At 33.4% G+C, this 17190-nt stretch overlaps 2 protein-coding genes across 5 annotated transcripts in view; one reads left to right on the forward strand and one right to left on the reverse strand.

The window, feature by feature from the left end:
• The window catches only part of LOC117104966 (tumor necrosis factor receptor superfamily member 16-like), a 26349-nt gene extending 22266 nt beyond the window's left edge, over window positions 1-4083 (forward strand). The window contains exon 5 of the mRNA XM_033245944.1: window positions 1639-4083. Coding sequence (XP_033101835.1) covers window positions 1639-1949 — 311 coding nt within the window. The 3' untranslated portion in view covers window positions 1950-4083. The remainder of the gene's footprint in view (window positions 1-1638) is intronic.
• Window positions 4084-5881: 1798 nt separating this feature from the next.
• Window positions 5882-17190, reverse strand: part of LOC117105068 — a 40375-nt gene continuing 29066 nt past the window's right edge. For 3 of the 4 annotated variants that reach the window (XM_033246085.1, XM_033246084.1, XM_033246086.1), the window contains 16 exons: window positions 16993-17069; window positions 16327-16450; window positions 16018-16095; window positions 15694-15791; window positions 15142-15295; window positions 14134-14274; window positions 13600-13710; window positions 12671-13330; window positions 11631-12443; window positions 11378-11542; window positions 11024-11140; window positions 10015-10113; window positions 8717-8928; window positions 8239-8419; window positions 6772-6873; window positions 5882-6438 (listed from right to left, as the gene is read on the reverse strand). In XM_033246085.1, coding sequence (XP_033101976.1) covers window positions 6289-6438; window positions 6772-6873; window positions 8239-8419; window positions 8717-8928; window positions 10015-10113; window positions 11024-11140; window positions 11378-11542; window positions 11631-12443; window positions 12671-13330; window positions 13600-13710; window positions 14134-14274; window positions 15142-15295; window positions 15694-15791; window positions 16018-16095; window positions 16327-16450; window positions 16993-17069 — 3282 coding nt within the window. In that variant the 3' untranslated portion in view covers window positions 5882-6288. The remainder of the gene's footprint in view (window positions 6439-6771; window positions 6874-8238; window positions 8420-8716; window positions 8929-10014; window positions 10114-11023; window positions 11141-11377; window positions 11543-11630; window positions 12444-12670; window positions 13331-13599; window positions 13711-14133; window positions 14275-15141; window positions 15296-15693; window positions 15792-16017; window positions 16096-16326; window positions 16451-16992; window positions 17070-17190) is intronic. The other variant, XM_033246087.1, reaches the window with a different exon arrangement.

A 17190-nucleotide genomic window follows, 5' to 3' on the forward strand; every position in this document is an offset into this window, starting at 1 on the left:
ATATTTTCTCTGCATATACAGCAGAAGGTTTGAATCCTGGTTGGGGAAATTTTTTTTCGCACACACAGATTCCTCTTTACCATTTAAAATTAAAAAGAAACAACTTACAGACAGATGGTATGTTTTAAAGCTTAAGTCACCAATACATATTTGATAAGTAACATCATATCAAATATTTATGTAAACATTTTATTAAAATTTAATAAACTTATGAGGTGTCATATATAGATATGATAATTGTATTGGAAAATGGACATTAGAAACTTTCCATTGGTTGTTATTCTGTTTTTTTGTGCGACTTGTTATTTTTGATTGCATCTCCTGGCCAAATTTGATACTCAGCTCATACGCAACAAATGTACATTTTAAGTCTTCTTTTAATAGGAGATTTCAATGAATGCCAAATTATTTTAACATTTCTCTGACTTGCAAATCACTGATTTGATCTGAAATAATTTTGATGCTTTTAGTGGCGCAATTCACCAGCAAGGACACCATAATAAACATTTAAGCGATTATTTTGCTTACGATGTTGTTACTAATTGCTTTGTTTGTGCTCCGAGAATGCCTACCTTCGTGAATTTAATGACAGTGTATTAACATTTATATATGACTTCATCGTTCTTTGTGATGTGAACAAATTATTCATCATATTTATTCATTTTTTCCTGTTAAATATGAAAGTACAATTTTGGATCGTCCACAAAAAAATAATAAAGAGTAAAGTAAATTGCTGTGTCGGTATAATAATGTACAGTACTTTGTTCGATTATTATGTTCTTGTTGTTATTGCTATCACTGTACTATATCCTGTCGATGGCTGACTCAGTAGTATTACCAGGGGACTTCAAATATCATTTGTCATAATAACAATATTCTTTAGTACTTTAGGATCAGATGAAGCCGCAATAAAATATGAATTATGCAAGGCGATCGGCTTTATCTCGGCTTCTTTTTTTACATCAGGGTGCAAAATATTTAAATATTGTCACTTATGAAAATATCAAATAAATTTGGCAATTCCCGACGAATAGTAAACGTTGAATATTAAACGGTCGTAGATTTCAATACACATTGTTTCCATGGCAACTGTATGTAGACTACATTAGCATGGTGTAAAAAGAGATAATAAATACGTGCTGCTTTTCAAGTAAACATGTTATCTTAAATAGAACATGAGCCGCATGCAATATTCATCAGCATGTTATCAATGTCGAACATTTTCTGTCCGGGCTTTTGTACTTATGATTTGAAATAGTAATTAGCATATCGTTATTGCTAATCATGGTTAATAGTCAATGATGATGTTGTTTTCAAACAGTAAGTCCTTCAACTGAATGTATTTTAATCCTTTTGACGACATACACTCTCACTTGTCATATTTTAAGTCTTAGTTATTGTATCACAAATACTGTTTATTATTCTTTAGATTTTTTTGATATGAACCCCTTAAAGAAATATTATTTTGATCATAATGATTTTTCATTATTTCTGGTACTTATTTTATAATTATTCTTTTTCATAGAGATTAGATTATATGAACTGTTTATAAATTCATGTTTGGTCAAAATTTGAAGCAGACTGTAGTGTAAAATTGTGAATAATTACTTAATTAAATATTGTTTTCTTTCTACACAGTGCCCGTAGGGATGTTATATGCAGATTTGCCAAGCGAAAAGAAAAAGGAAGTTGAGAAATTGTTAGGAACAACACGTCTAGACCACCGTGATTGGCGCGGACTTGCGATTGAGCTCGGTTTTACAGAGGACGATACTGTCAACTTGATAAAAAACTCAAACAAACATTTACCAGCTGAAAAAATGCTGATGATTTGGAGTCGACGAGAGGATGCAACTTTAGGACTGTTGGTGGCAGCATTGCATCGAATTGGACGAACAGATGTATTGAATGTTATACCAGTATATGTCAGTTTATCGCAAATCACCTAATATGGAAATCTAAATCTAATATGTAAATAACCTGTGCAGAGTGTAAATATGGGTGGATTTTTTACTTTTATACATATTTTATTTAAGAGAGAGAGAGAGGAGGATCATTGTCATTTATTTAAAATAAAATTAGCGTAGTCACTACTTTAAATAAAAGAAAATATTTCACTTGAATTCTGGTTAAAATATTTTGTACCTTTATTTGAGATACTGTGTAGCAAATATCAAATTGTTAGTAGGTAACATCACCCTGGATGGTTATTATGTAAATTCATCTTATATAGCTACTAGGTAATTTCATGATAGTTGCTGGCAAAGAACTTCAGTAGCAGAAAAATGAGCTGTTCCGCGTATTTGCATTAAAATTGATGGAAAATTCGCCCTCCCGTGAGCGGGGTAAAATTTGACCATTCGACTGAGTGGAGAAACTACAGGAAACAAACGAACCAGCATATTTACTACTGTATTGATGTATAGCGCTGCTGTGCGGACGGGGTAAAATTAATCTCCGTGAACCAACAATGCATTTCGAATGGATGTTCCATTATATTGGGAAGCTGCTCTATCTTCTGCTATTTATTATCTTTGTTGCTGGGTAGTATACCCATGATGGTTACTAGGTAACATCACTCATGATGGTTACTAGGTAATGTCACCCATGTTGGTTACTAGGTAACATCATCCCATGTAATATGATCATCCTAGATATCTGCTCTATAGCATCACTTGATGGTTGCTAGGTGACATTACCCTGGATTGTTGCTAGGTGACACGGAAGATTGAGCTTCTTATTAGGTGCTGATAATTATTCATTAAAAATTATTGAATCAAAGCTCTTTAGGTATTTTGACCTATTAAAGAGTTACAAACATACATTACAATCTTTTGGCACTTTATCATAAATATTCATCTATATTTTTAAAAATATTGTTACTTGTTGGGAGATTTATTGTATCAATAGTTTATTTTATCATTTTTGTGCCAATAGAAAAAATGCAGATTAATTTTGTGTAAATTGCAAAAACCCCATCTTTAAAAAAATATATGATTTCAAAGTGAATATTCATAAGGAAATATTTTATGAGCAAGTATTTCATATTTTAAACTATAAAGCCATGGTGCTCACTTTATAAAAATGTAACTTTAAGAAGATATATTCAGTCTTTGAATTGTGAATATAATTTTGTAAACCGATCCTTTGTGAAGGCAATGTCTGACTTGAAAGTGTCGATAAACTGCAAGATTTGCAGTTGTAAGGTTTTGTATTTAAAATTCTTGGATAGGATTACCAATGTTGTTGATAGATTTCAATATTTCTTTCTTATGAGTGCACAAAGAGGTTTACTTCTATTTCAAGATGGTTATCGTACATGTTGGTTAATTACACAAACCAATAGAGCATGGTACTAGAGGATATTCTATAACTTACTAAATATATAATTAAAGATATGCTGTTTGTGTTAAACTATTAGCAATGAACAATCACATACAATACTAAATTTGAATTGCCTACTTTGTAAGACTGCCTTTACATTTACTTTTGTATATTTAGGTAAATTATTGACTTTTCAACTGAAGAGAAACAGGTGCATAAATAATAAAAGTTCCTGCAATCTTTGTTGAGGCACTTACATTGTCTGGTAATCAATTTAAGGATTTTTGTAGTAAAACCTCTGTAAATCAGCAAAAATTCTGGTTCTCACAGTGGTGTGTCGAGCCTTAAAATGTTGGGAGGGGGAGGGTGCATAGGTGAAGTGGGGGTTCGATGATCAAATGAGAAAATAAGGTGATATATATTACTTGTTTCAGTGTTTTCCATATTTTACTACAAACATTATACCTTCATAGTCTGTTAAACCATTGCTGCTAGATTCAAAGGACACAGGGTACTTCCCCCTCCTTCAATGTTGCAGTGTCTACCATTCTTTGTATCATATTCTTGCTGATATAATGGGGTACACAAATACAGGGAGAATCTTGTGCCCATCCCTGTAACCCATACAAATTAATTTATTCATGCTGATATTGCTTTTGCTAAAATCAATTCTGAACTTATTATATTCTTGCCAGTTATTTCTAGGTCTGTATAAAAATCAACACTTTGTAATCTACAATAAATGACATGTTCAGTGTATTTAGCTGTAATGAATAGTTTTTTGTTTATCTCGCACACCAATTAGGCCTATAATGATGATGAATGTTATGCAACTCTCTCATCATTCTTTATTACAAATCTCATATAAATTTACAAAAGAATGTACATAACCCAGGTCAATAACTGAAAAATTTCAGATATTTGCAGGGTAAAACAAAATTTATGAACAATTCACAAAACAATACTTAAGTAAACTGATTTAAAATTTTAATTAACCAATTTTCTTAAACTTCAACAAGTGAAGTGTTATTCAACATGGTGTTATAACGTTCTTTTCACATTGTGTAACTGGTTAAAATAGCAATTCTACTTAGGTTTTTCTTTAGCACTTTACATTTCTTTTCGTTAGTTTAAATATATATTTTAATCTCTTTGCGTTATTTGGTGTTAGGATCCGTCTACTTCCCACTTATATACAGAATAATTCACATTTTAAGCCCATAGATTTAGGATCATCAACTAACTGGCTATACTTAACAGTTCTCTTCTTATGTGCCTTTTCAATATTGGTCTCAAATGGGACTTGTTAATTCAACTATTTTAATTTCATTATCCTTCAGAATAATCATATCGAGCTTTAAATTAGTAATGTGAATATCGGTATTCAATTAAATTATAATATATGTATATATGACAAAAGGATGAACTTAATGCTGATAGGAATGAAAGGGAACGTTAAAGAAATCTGGAGGTATACAGTACTGTACAGTACTTAGAACCTGCAAAGACAAAAAAAATGATGATAAAATAGAGGGCGGCAGATGGATATTCCCTGATATCATGGCTTCTTAAATTGGCTGGTAATCTTCGTAGTCTATCAATCAGTACAACGTTGTCATTATAATTAATTTTATTCTTTAAAATGTGAAATTTAATACTTTTTAAGCATTTATTTATTTTATTTATTTAACAGTAGAGTTAACAAGGACATTTTGAATGTGCAACTGATGAAATGTGCGCAAGTGAATTTTGGTGGGCTGCAGCAATCGAGGCAAAACTCTGGGACTGGGGGATGGTGTAGGAATTTTCTTATAAAAATAAGATGCTAGACCTTCACATAAGGTTTCTTGACCTAAGAAAAGTTAATGGTTGTCTTTGAAATTTGTCCATTTTGTGTACAGTATAATTATCCATACTAGCCTTTTTTTTTTAATTATAAAATAAATCTAAATGGCTTTTTAAATGGATGTGTGATAAACTGATGACCATGCATAAATTTTGCGAAATGCATATTTCACAGAACCGTCCCGTGCAATGCAAGAAGGTTGGTACCTTTGAACCAGTGTACAGTATCTTATAGAAGCTACAATAGACCTTATCACTAAGCCCCGCCCCTTGGATACTGTTGCTAAGCAACAATAGCATAAATGTGCATTTGTAAGACCAAGGACTTAATTGTGCTTTGTGGGGTAACACATGTGCGTGTGTGGGTGTGTTGGACACATATACACACACACGATTGGTCAGTTGTTAAGTTTGACTGACACAGGCTCCAGAAAACTCCATTGATAATCTTTAATGTTTTGTTATTTAAATTTGTTTTTCTTGAAATATTTGGTGTATACGACAACATGAATATGGTTGCATGATTTAAAAGAAATTTATATTATAATTCATTTCCACTACCAGCAGCTACTTTCAAACTGTAGTAAAAAACAAAGATATCCATTTTTTATCATTTCTTTTTATTAACAAATTTGAAAAACCATTTATATACAATGTTCTTTCTTTTTAATTTTCACCTTTTACATAAAAAAAACTGAACATTTATATTACACATCAACAACTTTTATTTTAAAAATTAATATATAACAAAATCACTGGTTTGCAACTTTTATGAGTTTTCTCAGAATTCAGTATGATTTTCTATAATTCATTGAGGATTTCATGGTTTACATACATTACAACTCGAAAACCCAAAAATTCATTTTCTGCTAACTGTAATTCATGTGATTGTACAATTATCAACATTATTAACATTAACTTTATTTTCAATTTCAGGTAAATATAGGCATTTGGTATCTTAACAGTTGCTTCATATTGATCAATAGATTGTGTAGGGCACACAAACTCCCAAACTAACACTATACACATAAAATCAGAATCTTAGGATATATGATATCTCCATTAAAAGTCCGATGACTCTCTCCCTCACTTTCCCTATGCAGCTACCCAGTTGTAGGATTAATCTGGTTCTTTCCGGTACAGGGATCCATACCGTCCCATATATTTCCGGATGTATTCTTTGGCTTTATGTTTAACATTTGAATTGACTTCCAAATCCTCCATGTTTTTACAATGCTTTAGCTCCTTGGCCATAATACCGTGAGTTAACTGCAAGGGAAAAGATGTATAGTAACATAATCAATACATATACAGTATTCAATTGTGATGGCACACCAATACAATAATATGCATAACTGAGAAACTGAGAACATTTAACTTTAATCTACACTAAAGCACATTAACATAACAAACAATTACATAACTATGAGTGTTATACAAATTAAATTTATGATATATATTATTACAAAATATTTAATAATTTTTGCCCAAATTAAATAATGATGCAAAAGTCAGTCAGCACAACTTTTTTATTCTTCCAAACCCTGGATTTAAACTCATGGTACAAATTCTTCATTCAGAAGTGAGAATTTGATTACATACCTTTCTAGCCAAGTGCTTAAAATCTTCAGTGTTTGTGATTCGTCCAATTTTACAATCTGGTTTCCTGTAGGTGTTCAATACTGTTACAACATAACCAGACATCTGATCAGGGGAAAGGAAAAAAAATTCAAGAAAATTAACATTAGTTTATTGAGCATCCTACATTAATTAACATTAGTTTATTGAGTATCCTACATTAATTAACATTAGTTTATTGAGAATCCTACATTAATTAACATTAGTTTATTGAGAATCCTACATTAATTAACATTAGTTTATTGAGAATCCTACATTAATTAACATTAGTTTATTGAGTATCCTACATTAATTAACATTAGTTTATTGAGAATCCTACATTAATTAACATTAGTTTATTGAGTATCCTACATTAATTAACATTAGTTTATTGAGAATCCTACATTAATTAACATCAGTTTATTGAGTATCCTACATTAATTAACATTAGTTTATTGAGTATCCTACATTAATTAACATTAGTTTATTGAGTATCCTACATTAATTAACATTAGTTTATTGAGTATCCTACATTAATGTTGTTTCTATTTCTCTTATTTGGTTTGATATATTAAACTTCAGCACACAAAATTACCAGATAAAATAGATTACAAATTCTTAAGTTTTTAAATGATAAATGCAAAAATCCTTTATCAGTTTTTATATTTAATTCACATTTATCAGACACAATCAAGATTCATGCAAACTAAAACCTGTGATCTGCCATTATATGGGTGTAATATGACATCATTAGCCCATATATAAATGCGATACAAAAATTATTATGCCCATATGAGATATGCAATTGTCATGCCCATATATGGCCATATCACACACATGGTTAACGTCCACATTTATAGTTTGGACAGACCTTAAAACTTGTTGACAGGGCTACTGTATCCGTGGTAACAACATGATCAGGTGAAGAGAGATAAAATGTGAAGACCTGCCGAGGTTTTGCCTGAATACCGCAAAACCTCGATTTGAAGCCCAATGGACTTAATCTCGAGTAGAAGCCCAACTCGAATTGAAGCCCCTCTTTAGTTCGCAAAATTAGCCTAAAAAACAAGCTCATGGGCTTCTTGCAAGATGGCACAGCTTCTTTTAGAGATAGTACAGTACATACATTGTACATGGATAAAAAAAAAATTAATTAATTAATAACAAGCTTGATTTACACATTAGTTTAGGTGATTTAATGCCAGTTAATACACTCCATGATACAAATTGATGTTACAGTGCTTTATTTATTGTTTTATAGTACAAATTTCCCAAAATTTAAAGCATTCATTTCGAAAGGAAGCTGTCTACCTTGTAAAAGTAGCCTTGAAAAGAAGCTCATCCAAAGTTTGCAAAAAAGACCAGGGCTTCAATTGGAGATCTTACGGTATGGTCATGATGACATCACATCATGACCGTATATAGGCACATCACGACTAAACATGGGCATACCTTAGATCTAAAATGATCTTTACACTTCTTGGCGGTCTCGCTCGACGTGTCTGCTGCTGCCGTCGTCGTTCTTCTGTGTTTTCTCTCATCGTAAGTTGGTGTTCCCAGATCCATCTCTACTTCATCATCCCCTGGGATGGCATCGTTCCCATCCCATGAGGGTGGGTCCCACTGAGTTTGCCTGGTGATATACAAAGCCATAGTTAATTTTATTTGCATGTTAAAAGACACATTCTGGGTTAAGCTAATATATAATATGCAATAATGCACTTGCTTACTTGATATTAAAGTTATTGGCAGTACCTTTTAATTGAAGATATTTTGTTAGATAACTTTTAAATGCTTTAATCAACCTCTTTAATGTTTTAAATCATATTATAAAATAAATGGTACTGCAAAGTAATTTATTATATTACTTGTTTTTTTTTTTCTCATTCTTTTTATTTAATTAACAATTGACATTTTATTGACCTCGTACCTGGTGAGAGCATGATAATAGTACACCTTTCCTTCAGAGTCTGTGGCTGTCTTCCAATTTGGTGGAAGTTTATTGGGAGGGGGTTTTGGAGGGGATGGTATGTCCTCCACTGTCGGTACTACAGTTTGGATCGAAGAAATGGAAGTGGAAGATGTCTGCGAGTTGACTGCAACTGGTGTTAGATTTTGGTTGATAATTTGGCTCTGAAGTTGCTGAAAACAGAAGTATTATTAATGAATAATACAGAAAAACATACAGAATTTTTAAAACCATCTTTATTGACATGAGGATTGCCATCCCAAAACCAGCATAATGTTGCTAAAACTCAGTAATTAGTGCAAGAATGTGCCAGTATTGTATACTTTTACAGAGAAGCTGTAATGCTTTTACCCATAACTTTGGCAATAGAAAGTTGTTTCCAGAGAATGACCCATCATTTTAAAGCTTATAATGTGTAGAATAAGAATATATTACAAAGTCAATTTTCATTTTTTGGTCACTGATGCTGCCTTTGGAATGGCAAGCCCCATAATAAGCAGCTTTCGATTTGGACGACGCGGCATTCTACGATGTGCAGTGGAGCGTGAAACCGTAGTGCGCATGCGAATACATGAGGAAGTCGTTCGTTGTGTGGATTTGACAACAGGCTTTAAGCGATTTGCCGTTGTGTTGACTACGGCAACGCGAATTTTATAAATACAAAAATTAATCACGCGATACGAGGGAGCGCATCTTCCTGTAAATCGAAACAGCTTTGATGTTAAGACGGGAAGTGCATAGTACGATGTTCATGGTTGGCTGAATTCCCCATCGCAGCTCCCCGCATCGCCCATTTCGAAAGCTCGCTACTGTCTACATCAACTACACAATGCAATTAAATAACAGTTTGGCAAAGCCCAGCTCTCTGGATATTGTTGCTAAAGGTTCCACAAAATGACAGCTTTTTGTAGAGATGAAAAATAACTGATGGTTGTGGGACATATGCGTATTCATGATTCCGCCTATTGGATAACATAAGTTGGCTGATTATTACTCAAAATTCATCTAAAATCCATTTAAATTGAGATAGAGGATATTGTTATAAAGCTATATTTACACTATACACGATAAAAACACGACATATCATCGCGTCATTTATATTCTTCAACTCTGAGCACATTTTTATCATGTTGTTATCGCTGTCTAGAGTAAAAGTAGCCTTTTTTGTCATTTAAATTTCAAGCGTCAAAATCCTGCTGCAAGAATGGTACTGGATTTCAATAAATTACTTTGAAAAAGAACATGAGTGAGCAACAAACCTGATGGACGTTAGGGTCAGCAAGAGGCGTGATCGTCTGTGTGATCAGCATCCCATCATGCGTGATGAATGTAGTGGTCTGTGCTTGTGAGGGTGCTTGCTGTAATACAGATATAACAATTTAATATTATTAAATTAATAAATTTAATAATATTTCATTTGGGAGGTTAACAATACCTTGAATTAAGACTAAGAAAATTAAAAACAAAAATATAAAGTTCAGACAAATAATACATTATTTATTATTATTAATAAATATATAAAAATAATTATTAAGATACACAAGTTCTAAATTTTGGAAGAAAATGTGTTAAGAGCAACTCTAATTCCACTATAATTTTTAATTCAAAGGTGAACAAATTAATTAGATTTTAATTTTCATTATGATTCTTTGAATATTCATGGCTAAAATGTCAAGGTTGATGACAAGCATATATTTGTAATGGCAATGAAATGATAATAAAACAGCAAGGTTATATGTGCAGAATTAGAATGATATTTAATGGATTTTTGCTTTAACAAATTATGATAATGCTTTAACTTAAATCAACACATGATGAATACCAATAGTGAAATACAAGGTCATGCATAGATTATTGAACATTACTATACCGATACAGTTACCATGACAATGGAAGGATTGACATAAACATTACAAAAAAAAGTTTACTAAGCTGGGAGTAGCCATTGGGAGCTTTATGCATCGGTTCACATAACGATATTGATAATACAAGAATGCATGTAACATTAACAACTAATATGAAAATTTAATATACGGTAGCATCATTTCAGCAACTGAGGTACAGCATTAATGGTGCTGCGCATGTTATTTTTGATGAGTGAATTCCAAAATGATCATGCTGCAAAAGAAAATTCATCTATGCCTAATAGATTTGGAGAAAAGGGGCGAAAACTGTTGTAATCATACACCAACATTAATGCTCCCATATATGCAACACCTAGCATGGATGCTCTTTATAGACACTTAGCAAGTCAGCATGCAAGCACACCTGAGTTAGGACTGGAGCTTGTTGTCTCGTGACGTAACCACCACCACTGCCTCCACCCCCGGCTGCTTGGGGTTGCATACTTGGTCCCTGTGGTAGGTTAGGATTTGACTCCCAGGGCTAGCAATTAAAATACACCGATATTTATAAATTGCAGAAGTACAGACTTATCAAATAATCTTTAACTACAAAAGGTAAGATGTTATTAGAATATAAGGAGATGCACATCACAAGCATTTAACTCTAAAATTTACCAGGAAACTAATTTTGATCAGCAGAGCACTTGGATTTGACAAAGGACAATACAGTTCTGGTCCAAGGAACATGAGGTTAGATGGCAATGAATAATGAACTTACAGCAGAAGGTTGGATGTTCTCAGCTACCATATGATCTTGAATACCCGGTGGTACCATATGATCAGGAATACCAGGTTGAACCATGTGCTCTGGAATTCCAGGTGGTGGTAACATATGATCTTGAATGATAGGTGGCTGATGTGAAAATATGGGTGGTTCCCAACCCTAGAAATTCAATATAGGTTAAAATAAATTACTGTACATGCAACTAAAATTTAAAAGTCAAATGTCGATACAAAAGAAATAAACATACATGTGGTGGTATCTGGTCTTGTGGCATCATTCCTTGGGTAGGGGGAGGCGTTGGCAGTAGTCCTTGCCTGTGGGGCACGCCATATGACATTTGCATCTGCACTGGTACACCGTTTTCATCCACATGGTACATCATTGCATTTGGATCATTCCCATCCACATGCATCATTCCATCTTGAGGAATTCCAGGAGGAAGCATACCCGGTTCTCCTTGTTCTGGGAATGGCATTGGATATGGCATCTCATTACAATCCACTGTATAATGTGCAGGTATTGGATATCCACTGCCATCAACAAACTGAGGAAACACCATCTCATCTTCATAATAAGGGTCCATCATCTGTTGCTGCATCATTTCTTCTTTTAACTTCTTTTCTTCCTCTTTTTTCAGGATCTGTTCTTCCATCTCCCTTTCAAATGCCTGACGCCTTTCCTGTTTGCTAATTTCTTTGGCTCGTTTTCTTTCAGGTTCTTCTGCAAATTGATCTTTCCATGGTTTGCGTAGCTTGGGAAGTGTCTTGCTTTCGCTTTCCTTTCTGTCATCACGTTCCCTACTGTGCGATCGTGACCTCTTTCTGCTGGTTCCGTAGTCCCTTCTCCGGTCTCTCCTGTCGCGATCCCGATACCTGTCATAGTCCCTGTCATACCTACTTCTCTCCCGTTCCCTACTCCTCTCTCGGTATCTATCATGATCACGGTCTCTATTACGATCCCTGTCGCGATCACTGCGATCTCTCTCATGATACCTGTCACGGTCTTTCCTATCTCTATCTTTTTCTTTATCTTTGTCCAATTTAGGGATGATGTAGATCTCCTGTGGGAAATAAGAGCATAAAACAATGGCAATAAATATAAAAGTCTGGAATTAAAGAATGAACAATCACAAAAATGTAGAAATACACATTATCAGATGTTTTGCCTTGTGATCTCTGACATACCATATAAATGACACATAATTCAATTGTTAAGTTTAATATATCAATCAAGTTTTAAATTTTAAAATCGACTGATGAAAAATTTAAAAAAAAGAACAGATCTTACTTTGAGAGTGCTCCAAGATTCTAGAAGGGATGCTGCTGCTTTGGCTATGGATAATTTAGTTTCAGATTCAGCAGTTGAAATACTGCCCTCTTTGGTTTCAGTTTTAAGTTTACTTTCAGTGTTCTCTGTCTTTCCATTATTTTCTTTCTGCTGTGCTTCACATATCTCATCCCCTACTTTCAACTCATCCTTACTGCCACTTTCAGTACTGTTTTCATCTTTATCCTTTTCTTTAGATGCCACAAACAATTGTGAAACTGGCAACACACCTTCATTTTGTAAGTGTCTAAGTAGTTTCTTTTTTGGTGGTTCGCTACTTTCCTTGGCAGTCTTAGGTGTCGCGACTCCTTCATCAACCATGTCCAATTTTTCTCTGACTGGAGTGTGGATATCATCTTCATTTTCATCAATTATGATCACGTCGGAAGGCACAGCCTCTTCCTTTGCTGGCACATTATTTGAAGTGTTCTGACTGGTTGTAATAGAAGGGGTTGCTGATCTAGAAGGAGTCTCACTGGCACTAGAGTACTCTACTTCAGGTTCAGAAGACTTGGCAGCTAATGCTACCTCTTGCGCCCACTTATTTACCACAGACTTCACTTTACTGTCTTCCAACATGTTTTTATGCGGAATTGGTAAAATGTCTAGAGTTGCCAATATCTATGGTAAACAAGACAAATATTACAATTTAAAAATACAATTAAAAAGCAGAAAAAAAATGCACAAAAACACAATTGAGCGCCAAATACATCACTTGCTATCATAAACAAACAAACCACAATATTTCAGGAATATTTTTAAAAACACTGCTGATTAAAACCATAAACATAATTACTTTTAGTGTATACATAAGAATATAACTGTTTACCTAGCCCTCACACAGTATTAGCATACAAATGTATTTTATCATTGACAAATCATTTGTGTACCTGGATTTGAAGTTCCTCTCTGTTTTCTCCCAGATCAACCATCCAGCTCCATATAAGAGCTAGTCCATGATGTGTCAGAAAGTATTTGAGGCAGTCTGGCTTCTTGGTATCCTGTCGAGTAAAAATAATGATATCAATTATATGACCAGAAGTGATGCAAGGTGAGTACGTCAGAATACGGAACAGTAGACACGAGGGAGGTGTGTTTTGGATTAGAGGACAAACACCACCAGGTTCAGAATGGATGATTTACAGATTATCAAAATTCAAAATACAGTAGTTTTACATACAACATGTAACATTTCATATCCAATCTGGATGTTGTCTCATAGTCAATTTAAGCCTGTTTTCCAACAAATCCCAACAGTGTAGCTACAGTGTTTTCACTTAAATCATTACACTGTCTATATGTCCACGATGCAAAATCTGTGTCTTGATTGGTCTAATTTCTATTTGCAGTATAAATTCCTGTATTATTATTATTATTATTACAATGCAAGATATACTGTCTTTTTTTTTTTTTGAGTAGCTTACCTGTAACACTTGTAGAAGTTTCAGTCTTTGACTACTTGTTTCTGCTCGAACCATAAATCTTGAAAGTCTGAGGGCATCATCTGGTTTTTGGAGACCATCATTTTGTATATCACAACACATGGCTTCAATCTCTTCATCCAGCTGGGGGGGAAAAAGTATGACATCAATACCAAAACACAAGCACATTCATAAATGACATCACACTGAAGTCAGACACTCATTGCACCCGATGGCCGTCGGGCGACGCGAATTTATGTAGAACTCAATGCCACGACGCGCATTTGTAATGACGATCCGTTCATATTGCCACTGACAATCAATTGCGACGCGTTGTCTAGCACTCCCAGGGGATGAAGTTGGATTCGTTGTACAATGGTCATACGATGTATTGAGTACCCAGATTTTTACAGTTGTTTGACCGTACATTTGAACATGTTAAACCAATCTATAAACCATGCTATATGGGGCCTGCCATGCCAAAACCACCATCAGTGACTAAGACAAGAAAATTAACTTTTTAATATATTCATATTCTCCACATTAAGCTTTAAAATAATGGGTCATAGGTCGACTGACAATTGCCAAAGTTATGATTAAAAGTATTAGCGTTACTGCCACATTCTTATGTTAATTACTCAGTTTAATATTTTGCAACAGTACACTGGTTTTAGGATAGCAAGCCTCATATTAGAATTTTGTCCACTAGATAATAAATATACTCTTGTAGAGATCACCCACTGAAAAGACAGCCAATAAATAAATAATTCTAGCACTTATTTATCTGAAGTTTTATTACGCAATGTTGTACTTCTGTGTTGAAGTACCAATATATATTTTAATTCAATGCCACACTTCATTTTCACCCCCGCCCCCCCCCCCCCCGATTAAACATATAAACATGAGTAAACAAACTTCCTTCTCTGCTTCCAAATGATGCAACTCACTTCATACGTAACTACATATTTCTTAAATATTTAACATTTTCCTCATGTACGCATTAGTACTCACCGAGATATCCTCAAAGCTTTCTTTCTTGCGTCTTTCTTGAGTGCTTCTTCTTCGTGGTGTTGAGCTTTCACCACGACCTTTAGGTTGTGGTTTTCTTTTACCAATGAATCCACGGCATGTATCAGCACCACAGTAACATTTCTGCGCTTCCTCGCTTTTAAGGATTAAAAAAAAATATTAAATAGATCATTAAAAAATGTCTTTTCATCAAGCACAAAGTACATAACAAGTGAAAGTCTTATTTTAGCTTTAGTAAGCTGAGTTAAATTACTTTTTAATTTTAAAATCAGGCATTTCACTAGATTTGAATCCAGAACCATGTTACTTAGTACACACTCAGTAATATAATTTTCATTGTAAAAATACATAAACTTCTGCAGATGATTAACAATAATAAATACAATTAAGAATTTGCACTCAAATGTTTGGTAAATATTGACTTCAGCAAAATGTTTATAGCACCATTGTTTTTCTTATTACCACCATCGTGTTATAATGACTATAATTTCATTTATTATTTTCACATAAGAATTAACTGTCATCTTAGCTTACCCATATACTTCAAATTGGTAATCAAATGTAAGTTCTTCTCCCATTTTCAGAGGTTTGCTTGTGAAGAACCCTACTCGTAATGCCCCGTTAACAGTCCACTAAAATTACACACACAAATCATAGTTACTTTCCACATATGCCTTTTAAATTACATTGGACACATCATGATGAAAGTAGAAACATAAAAGCCCTTTGTATATTTCATCTAGCTGCTGCCATTTGCAATATTCTATATTATAATTGTCAACTATGAAGAACATTTCCCTGATATTTAAATGGACATAGGGAGTGACAAAAGCTGATTGGATGGATTAATTAATTTACCTTTTGTGTTTCACAGTTTGGAGCACAACTATGGTTGATGAATCTCGAGGTGTTCCCACGTTTTGTAGCATCAATAATCTGGAACAAGAATAATACAGATTACTTAAAAAGAATAAATTAAAGGCGAAGTTTATGCCAAAAGGGGGTACAAGGCAATAAAATGAAAATGTAGTACAATGCCAGAAACTAGGGGTGGTACTTAAGGATAGCTTGTCAATAGTACTTAGGCCTCAGCCTAAGACCCTAGGTAAATTACAAGTTGATAAAATTTATATCTTTCACTTTCATAATAATGCTACAAACACTTGCCTCATCGGTCTTGAGAGCCATGAAGTAAAAGTGGTGTTGCTTTGCTTTGTTGTATTGTTTCACCCTCTGCTGGAATTCATGGAAATTTAGTACCTCCCCACAATACTCCATTACAAATGTACCTCTAAATATAAAAAAAAATAAAAATTAGCAATTACATTTAAAGATGTATTCTCTGAAGGTTCCACGTGTGTTTCGGTACGATAACAAAAGAATATAGGAAACGAATACCATGTATAGACTTCAGAAATACTTTATTGGAGAAAACCAATATTTCGACCTATCCTCAGGTACAATTGTACATTCAGTAAAGCTGATGAAGGCCAGAGGACTGGCCGAAAATTTCTTTCGAAAATAAATGAAGTGTTCTACAGTCTACATGCCTTGTTGTCATAATTTTTTGTTTCAACGACTTATATATAATTTGAAGAACACACGTGGATTTACAATGATATATATATATATATATATATATATATAATAATATGTGTTACCAAACTACTGCATATAATACAATTAAATTAATGTAAATTACATAAAATATTAATAGTATCACAATAATTATATTAATTACAGTACTTCTAAAATAATAAATTGATGAATTTACAAATTCATCTTTATTTCAATATAATCAAAACTATGTAAATTAAAAAAGCATAAACTTACTCTCTGATGTTAGTCAATGCTTTCACACCGTGCCCTTTTTCTTTACTATAGAAAACACCGACCTTTGCATATTCATGCTAAAAAAACAAAAGAAATAAAGAAAATATTACATTTTAACTTTTTACTGGTATTTTATTTACTTCTGCTTTGCATACATATATTTACTTTACTGTAAAACTAGCTAACTTTGCGCATTCA

This window comes from Anneissia japonica, unplaced genomic scaffold (genome assembly GCF_011630105.1).
Source record: "Anneissia japonica isolate Jap-2015-1 unplaced genomic scaffold, ASM1163010v1 scaffold287834_len5846547_cov211, whole genome shotgun sequence".
Classification (NCBI taxonomy): domain Eukaryota; kingdom Metazoa; phylum Echinodermata; class Crinoidea; order Comatulida; family Comatulidae; genus Anneissia; species Anneissia japonica.